Here is a 9,125-nt window from a genome sequence, read left to right as displayed (position 1 = left end):
TAAAGGATTATTAGGAACACCTGTTCAATTTCTCATTAATGCAATTATTTAATCAACCAATCACATAGCAGTTGCTTCAATGCATTTAGGGGTGTGGTCTTGGTAAAGACAATCTCCTGAACTCCAAACTGAATGTCAGAATGGGAAAGAAATGTGATTTAAGCAGTTTTGAGCATGGCATGGTTGTTGGTGCCAGACGGGCCGGTCTGAGTATTTCACAATCTGCTCACTTACTGGGATTTTCACGCACAACCATTTTTAGGGTTTACAAAGAATGCTGTGAAAAGGTAAAAACATCCAGTATGCCGCAGTCCTGTGGGCGAAGGTCAGAGGAGAATGAGCCGACTGTTTCAAGCTGAAAGAAGAGCAACTTTGACTGAAATAACCACTTGTTACAACCGAAGTATGCAGCAAAGCATTTGTGAAGCCACAACACACACAACCTTGAGGCAGATGGGCTACAACAGCAGAAGACCCCACCATGTACCACTCATCTCCACTAGAAATAGGAAAAAGGTGCTACAATTTGAACAAGCTCACCAAAATTGGACAGTTGAAGACTGGAAAAATGTTGCCTGGTCTAATGACTCTTGATTTCTGATGAGACATTCAGATGGTAGAGTCAGAATTTGGCGTAAACAGAATGAGAACATGGATCCATCATGCCTTGTTACCACTGTGCAGGCTGGTGGTGGTGTAATGGTGTGGGAGATGTTTTCTTGGAACACTTTAGGCCCCTTAGTGCCAATTGGGAATCGTTTAAATGCCACAGCTTACCTGAGCATTGTTTCTGACCATGTCCATCCCTTTATGACCACCATGTACTCATCCTCTGATGGCTACTTCTAGCAGGGTAATGCACCATGTCACAAAGCTCAAATCATTTCAAATTGTTTTCTTGAACGTGACAATGAGTTCACTGTACTAAAATGGCCCCCACAGGCACCAGATCTCAACCCAATAGAGCAACTTTGGGATGTGGTGGAACGGGAGCTTTGTGGTCTGGATGTGCATCATACAAATCTCCATCAACTGCAAGATGCTATCCTATCAATCTGGGCCAACATTTCTAAAGAATGCTTTCAGCACCTTGTTGAATCAATGCCACGTAGAATTAAGGCAGTTCTGAAGACGAAAGGGGGTCAAACACAGTATTTGTATGGTGTTCCTAATAATCCTTTAGGTGAGTGTATAATGCATAAAATAATACATTTATTTATTTATCTTGAGAGATGTTTTTGTAAAGATAAAACTGTATTTCTTTGTAAGGGAAAATGGAGATTTAGCAAGCTAATATTTCTTTGGTCCAATAATGGACCATTTTCATTATATTCTGGGGAAAACCAGAACAAGTCTTGTACTGGATAAATGGAACTCGTTGATAATAATAATAATAATAATAATGTTCTCACTGGTAGCCCCACTGCTCAATAATGAAGAGCATTTACATTTTAATAATATAATATTTTGTTCCAGTCCTATTGTTTTCAGCAATGTAGTTTAATATAAAATATAATTTGCCGTTTCAATTCGAGAAACCAACAAGAAACTGAAAATCTGAGCTCATGTGGTTTTCACAGGTCTAGTGAAATGCATTACAAAATCCAGATGAGTGCAAAACAAAAACTGCAGATAAGATTTTGTCAGTCTATACATTTTCAAAGACAAAAAAATCAGTGGCAAAAAATCCACCACCAGAAGTTCTTCAAAAAACAACTGTATAAAATGAAAACGAGTGCTATATTACTTTATCATATTTTCAGTATACTGTTGTCCTGATATTACAGCACCTCCATGAGTCACTTAATGCATTCTGTCTGTTTCAGGTGTGTAGAGTAGATTTACACCGCCACTGTGGTTGTAGATGACACGGGTGTAGCCGCTCCCTCTGGTGTGACTTTAGCCAATCGGTGGTCCTTGTTTTGAGAGCAGCTCCGCCCACAGAGCTGGCACGACGCACAGCAGGAGTTACAGCAGGGCAAGAAGCGAAACACGCTCACGCGCCACAGGAACCAACCAGGAGCCCAACAGCACCAACACACCAGCATCCCTCCAGCCGTCACGCCCAGAATCACATACAATACCAACAAAGAAATGGACTGCTGGGATTCTGGAGACAGATAAGATTTTGTTAGATGTGGCTGAATGAGATTAAAAACTTGACATGTGCAGAAATGCTGATCTATTTCCTATTTAAACATGCTTGCATTCATTTAGACAACAAAAAAAGCAGCACAAAAGGTCATGGGTTCGATCCCAGGGGACACACTGATAAAATGTATAGTCTGCATGCAGTGTAAGTCATATGCATGAAAGCATCTGCTAAATCTTTAATGTAGTTACTAGTTTTAAAAAATATATAGTAAACATTACATATTATGCAGTAGCAATACATATTTGAACCATTAAAAATCATTTTAAATACATTTTCATAGTTCAGGTTACGCCACTTGTTTTGGTTGACTAAAGCTTTCTTAGTGAAGTCCGCCCTCAAGTAGCATCCTATTGTTTAAACACCTGTGCCATCTGTGTGTTCCAATGCACAATTGTGAGTAGTGGCTACTTAGCATACTGGGACCCTTGAGAAGCTACTACTTCCAACTGATTTACAACTCAGTGTTTGCAATGAGCTCCTCAATTAGCTTTGTGTTCTTGGCTTTTCAGGGTTCACCATTATGCAGCAATAAAATGAAATTTATGGACACTCAAAAGAACCGTCTTTCTGAGGAGCTCCCATTAGATTTGGGCCCCCATGCATCTATCTTCCAAACCAGGTTGATCATCTAGCTTTGCATTTTATTTTATTTTTGAGCTATAATATAAGCAACAGAAGGAGGGCAGATATTGTTGACCTACTGAAAGGAGTTTAAAGGGATAGTTCACCCAAAAATGAATTAAAACATGAAACTAATTTACTCACCCTCATGTTGTTATAAACCTGTTTGAGTTTCTTTATTCTGTTATACACAAAATAAGATATTTTGATAAATGATGTTAATCACAGTTGATAATTCCCATTGACTTTCATAGTAGGATAAACAAATACTATAGGTACCGTCAACTGTGTACGTATCATTTATCAAAATATCATCTTTTGTCATCCTACATAATTTTAGGAATTGGCATTCTTTCGAGGCATACACACCAAGCGCAAGTTCAACAATTATCGTGAGTAGATTACATACAAAGTCAATGCAAAGACGAGATCAGACCGTCCTCGCGCGGGGCAATGCGAATGACACGAATTGGGCAGCGCGATTGCAGCGAAAACATGCGCTATTCACCTCAAACACGCCTTTGCGCAAGTTGAAAATATTCAAAGTTACACAAAGTTAAATGCCGCGAGAAATCTAGAGCAAGCAACGCGATCCTACGCGTTTGGTGTGTACGTAGCAGTAGAACATTAAAAACATCAAGTTTTTTAGACGTTGTATTAACGTTATTGTTTGGTTATAAGAACGTTACTTAATAAGTTTTTAGAACAATTTATATTGTTGTTAAATTAATGTTTTAAGAACGTTCCACTAACGCAATTATAACGTTTCTAATGTTAACGTTTTAGTAACGCTTTCAATGCTAATGTTTTAAGAACGTCCCTTTAACAATGCAATTACAGCATTTCTAATGCTGACTTTTTCAGATCGTCACATTACCTGTCCTATGCAATGGTAACGCTTTCAATGCTAATGTTTTAAGAACGTTCCTCTAACAATTTAATTATAGCGTTTCTAACGCTAATGTCTTCAGAACGTTACATTATCTATGCAATGGTAACATTTTCAATGCTAATGATTGTAAAAAAACACTAACAATGCAATTATAGCGTTTCTAATGCTGACTTTTTCAGAACGTTACATTACCTACGCAATGGTAAGTTTGCAATGTTAATGTTTTAAGAACGTTCCACTCACAATGCAATTATAGCATTTCTAACGCTAACATTTTAAGAACGTTACATTACCTACGCAATGGTAATGTTGCCGTTGCTAATGTTTTATGAACGTTCTACTAACAATGCAATTATAGCGTTTCTAACGCTAATGTGTTCAGAACGTTACATTATCTATGCAACGGTAACATTTTCAATGCTAATGTTTTAAAAAACGTTCCACTAACAATGCAATTATAGCGTTTCTGATGCTGACTTTTTCAGAAAGTTACATTACCTACGCAATGGTAACGTTTCCAATGCTAATGTTTTATGAGCGTTCCACTAACAATGCAATTATAACGTTTCTAATGCTAAAGTTTAAAGAATGTTAAATTATCTACGCAATGGTAATGTTTTCAATGCTAATGTTTTCAAAACGTTACATTACCTATGCAATGGTAACATTTTCAATGCTAATGTTTTAAGAACGTTGCACTAACAATTTAATTATAACCTTTGCAATGGTACCATTTTAAGGACGTTACATTACCTACGCAATGGTAACGTTTTCAATGCTAATGTTTTTAGAACGTTTTACTAACGATGCAATTATAACATTTTAATGCTAACGTTTTAGGAACGTTTATAAATTCCAGATAATGTTAGGGAAACGTTCTAATGGTATTTCAAGAACTTCAAGATAACCTTTGGAAAACGTTAGCCAAAGTAACGGAAAAGTTCCCTTTTAGCTGGAAAATCTATTTTTTTTATATAATGAGACTTTAGCCTTTAGCCTGAATAAGAGAGTGTCCATAAATAATAGTAATAAGAGTTGTTTAATGCAGAGTGTGTTTGACTGAATGCTTTGACTGAGTGCTCACCGGTCACAGAGTCTGGATCGGGCATAGCGTTCGGAGTGACACAGTTCTTCACAGTGGACATAATCTGTGTTGGCACATTGAGCACAGGTGCAGGTTGTGTAACGTGAGGCTGTAGAGACTTGGATGTAGCCAGAGGACCTGAAACACAACAGACCGAAAACATGACCTCAAGGACAAACCTCAGGACAGAGTGTTCCTCTAGCTCAGTCTGTAAAGCATTGTGTTATCAGTGCAAAGTTCATGGGTTCAATTCCAGGGAACATGCATACTGATAAAATGTGTAGTGCACTGTCAAATGCATAATGGTATATGTGTATATGTCAAAAAACATCCTTAATGTCATTACAATTAAGTCATGACTGACCATTGCAACCAGGGTAATCGATTAAATCGCTGCCATCCCCGCAGTTGTCAATGCCTTTATCGTCCACACAAACCAAACTCATTGGTATGCACTTCCCATTTCGGCAATTGAAGTAAGGCTCTCCGCTGCACTCTGATTGGTTGAAACCTGTAGAAACAAACTATTTAGAGAACTGACTGGAGATATTTTCACTAAGAAGTGTATCGCAAAGTGTTTTAATAAGCATGCATTTTCTAACCAAGCCTAAATGAGGTGAAGTCTCCTACAAAGTCCACCCTTGGCTGCTTTCCTCTGGTCACCAGACGTAACGTTAAAAAGTTGCCAGTTGACAACACCGGTCGGGGAGGGCTCTTCCCACAGAGCGCTGGGCCTATAGGGGGTGCAGATTTATCCCTCCCATCGTAGAATTGGATGTAAGAGCCGGCATGGCAAGGGTCCTCCTGTCCCTCCTCTGTCGTTGGTTCCATGCTTAGATCAGGCCGCGTCGGACCGGATGACGAAGACCCCCTGGGTGATTCTGGGATGAGGGGTGCGGGGCTGTGAGGTGACACCCTTAGCAAGCTGTAGACCAAGAAGAAACGGAAGTAGAATTGCACCTTGTCCCGGGGTGTGGCGGACTGCATGGTGATGTGGCAATCTGTTCCCATGGATACAAAGTAGTACTTCCGGGACTCCTGGTGGGATTTTACGATCATGCCATCGCCCTGTATCGTTTGTCCACAGAAGTCTACAACATTCACTGTTGAAAAATGAAGATGGTCATTAAACTTAAAAGGAACAAGGACACTCATCTTTAGACATAAGCTTTTGTTTCAGTTGTTGTTTAGATGAAAGAAGCAACACCAGGATGAAAGAAACGTTGGACAAATACAATTCTAATCTACAAAGACCACAACTGGGAGCTGGCTTTGCATCCCCCTCCTGGGGTAGAACCAAATAATAGGAAGATTTACAACCTTTCCTTGGTTTATTAGCTTTGTTACCCCGGGCAACTACTGGATCCGTGATGCCTCACTGCCAGGAATGTCCAGAGAAACCTTCCATTGGTGGAAAAGGACTAATACCTCAAAATATTCCGTAACCAGGAGTCCTCAACCGAGTTTCCACAAAAATGAGCAGTGGTAGAATAGTAAGTTCCCTATAAATGTTTTTACGGGCACTGGGAGCTCAGATAAGAGCCGGGTTCCCACTGTATAGCACAAACAGCAGAGAACGTGCCAACTCTGTGGGTAATGATGGGGGCTTTGCACAGGAGACGATAAGGACAAATAATATCATTATTCAGTGTTGGGTCTATTGAATTATCTTAACCAGATGTCATAATAAAAGACAATGAATTATACATACAGTATATGAGCACCTTTCAAAAGTTTGGGGTCATGAAGCTGAAATGGTATGGTCAATTATGCTGTATTAAAAAATGTTTACATTTTACATAAAAAGTAAACTATTAAATAACACAAATGTAAGTATTGAAAATGAATAAAAATTTGTGTTATTTGATTTTGCAGAAATGAAGTTTCACCCTGAGATGCTTTTTAAACAATTGAAGGAGTTCACATCTATTCTGGATTCTAATTGGCTGTTTTTTCTTCATTATTGGTGTGCAAGTCATTTATTTTCATATATAGGCTAACATTTTTTAAAGATGAACTTTTAGTTTTATAATGAAAGAAATTAATGCATTGGCACAATTATATTTTTATCTGACTCTACTATCTGTGTGTCTTAGCCCACTACCACCAGACTTGTTGTTTTAGAAGTTTTAATGTGCATCCATATTTTTTTCCAATTTATTTTATTAAGATACAAAGAGAAAATACAGGAAATGTGTCCAAAAATAAATAAATTATATATATATATATATATATATATATATATATATATATATATATATATATATATATATATATATATATATATATATATATATATATATATTAGGACTAAATGTCTTCTTTAGGCATTGTCGGTGTTTAGTGTGACCTCTCTTGGCACTAAACACATCTTGAGCGTTTCTGAGCAAAATGAAGTAAAAAGACTAATTTCTTTCATTTAATTTTATTTAGGTTTAAGAGATCCTCTATTGCTCAAGTGGAAGGGGAGTTTACCCTAAAAACTGGACACATCAGTTTACATTTTTATACAGTTTTTAATACTATATACACATTTCATGTATTTTCTGGATGTATTCTATTAAAAAGACTGAGAAACAATTATATATGATCACTGTTACATTGCAAAAACAACAAATCAAATTCTGGTATGGTGGCCTAAGACTTTTGCACAGTACTGTATATAGCTATCTATAGGTGTATATATAAGTATATATATATTAGTTACTAAAATTCTATATCTAATTTCGATTTACTTTGGTCAAGAAGAAAAATGACATTGAGTAGCTTATGCCAAAAATCATAAAACCAACTTTTGCTGTCAACGCACACAAATAAATAAAAACACAAGAAGAACCCCTATTTAAAGTATGAAAACACATACACTTAAAAAATCATGGTTTATCTTACCTGTGTCAATGCTGTGAGTGTGATGTGTCATTAATGTGAGCATAATAAAGCATCCTGACACGCACGCTTTGGCAATCATCTCTGGCGTCTGCGTAAAGCACTCGCACCTTCAAACTTACGCGCAATCGCTTTGTCGCATTTGTACTGAGCAAAGTCTGCTCTTTCCAAAATCAAACATTACCTTAATTTATAAATCTCTTATATAGTCCATGATTCCCCTTAAGAAGTGTTTATAATACTTTTAAAGCAAAAATGTTTATCTTCAGAGCCTCAGACGCGTCGAGCTGAGTCCTTGTTCATCATCTTAGCTTTTGTGCACCTAAAGCCTGTTTGTCAAATTTATGTGTCTGAACTATTACCATGACAACAGGTCCAGTGTCCCGGATCTAAGGGAGGAGCTGTTCAGGACCCCCAAAACAGCCCCCCCAACCTTACCAACACAATCTAGAGTCGTATAGGTCAATATTACGGAAGTAATCAGTCAAACTTTTGAACACATGACAATTTTGGGGAAATTTAAAAAAAACTATAAGATAACAGAGGCAAGTACAGTACCACAATTTTGTTGGGACAAAACTGTTAAACTGAAGTGTTTCATTTACCATCTAAGGTCCCATGCACCTGTTGACTGCTTTTCCTTCATAATCCTGTTTGACTTACCAACAAACAAATCATGTGAAAGTCCCAAGGAAATCCCAAACTTAGTGTACTTTTAAAATGAAATGTGTCTACATTTAACAGCAAAATGAAAACATGGTGTCATAGTTTGACACAACTTAAGAAACCTTTTATATTTTTTTCAACTCCTAGAGCTGACCATTATAGACCTATGATGATAAACTTTTATACAAAATATAATAAGAGAAAGGTTTGGTAATGCCTATGGGATCTGAAGAGACCCGGCTGAGTTGCTGTAGTTTAGGACCAGAGACACAATGCTGACAAATGTGTCAAAATCAGTTCTGCCTATTGTATTAAAGGCCACAACTGCATTTACCATAATAGATTTTAAAAAAATTACTACAAAATCCAGTGCAAGAAGTACTGCACAATTTAGTGTGAACTTTACCTCAACACTGCATGCTTGATGTATGACCTGTTGACTCTAAAACTCTAAATGACACGGTCTTGTTTAAAGTTCAGAGGTGAAGTTTAAAGTCCCGTAAAAAGCTCTTTTAAACCTTTAAGACATGTTAACAGAGTGGAATACGTCTTGGTAAAAAAATTCCAGGCGACTTTGTTCTTTATGAGTTTGTGCGCCCCACATAACCTACACTGGGAAACCACACAGCCACATTCCCTTAAACCAAACACACACACACACACACACACAGAGAGAGAGAGGCAGACTTAGGGAAAGAGAGTAAAAGTAAGAGGCCTAAGCATTATTATGATAAAAAGTAAAGAACATAATCCAACATTTAGCCTAATTTGTTATCCATACAAAAGAAATGTTTAGACAAGTACTACATAAGCATTAAATG

At 37.4% G+C, this 9,125-nt stretch overlaps 1 protein-coding gene across 1 annotated transcript; it reads right to left on the bottom strand.

Annotated features, from left to right (window-relative positions):
• Window positions 1-1,721: 1,721 nt before the first annotated feature.
• Window positions 1,722-7,996, bottom strand: ldlrad2 (low density lipoprotein receptor class A domain containing 2). The gene is made up of 5 exons (XM_055184714.2): window positions 7,642-7,996; window positions 5,355-5,855; window positions 5,117-5,263; window positions 4,753-4,890; window positions 1,722-2,110 (listed from the first exon to the last, which is right to left on the bottom strand). The coding sequence occupies exons 1-5, from the start codon at window positions 7,718-7,720 to the stop codon at window positions 1,842-1,844; spliced, it is 1,134 nt and encodes a 377-aa protein (XP_055040689.2). The 5' UTR covers window positions 7,721-7,996; the 3' UTR covers window positions 1,722-1,841.
• Window positions 7,997-9,125: the final 1,129 nt, after the last annotated feature.

The sequence above is a fragment of the Misgurnus anguillicaudatus genome, chromosome 14, assembly GCF_027580225.2.
Source record: "Misgurnus anguillicaudatus chromosome 14, ASM2758022v2, whole genome shotgun sequence".
In the NCBI taxonomy this organism is placed as follows: Eukaryota; Metazoa; Chordata; class Actinopteri; order Cypriniformes; family Cobitidae; genus Misgurnus; species Misgurnus anguillicaudatus.
This window is presented reverse-complemented; position numbering and strand designations above follow the sequence as displayed.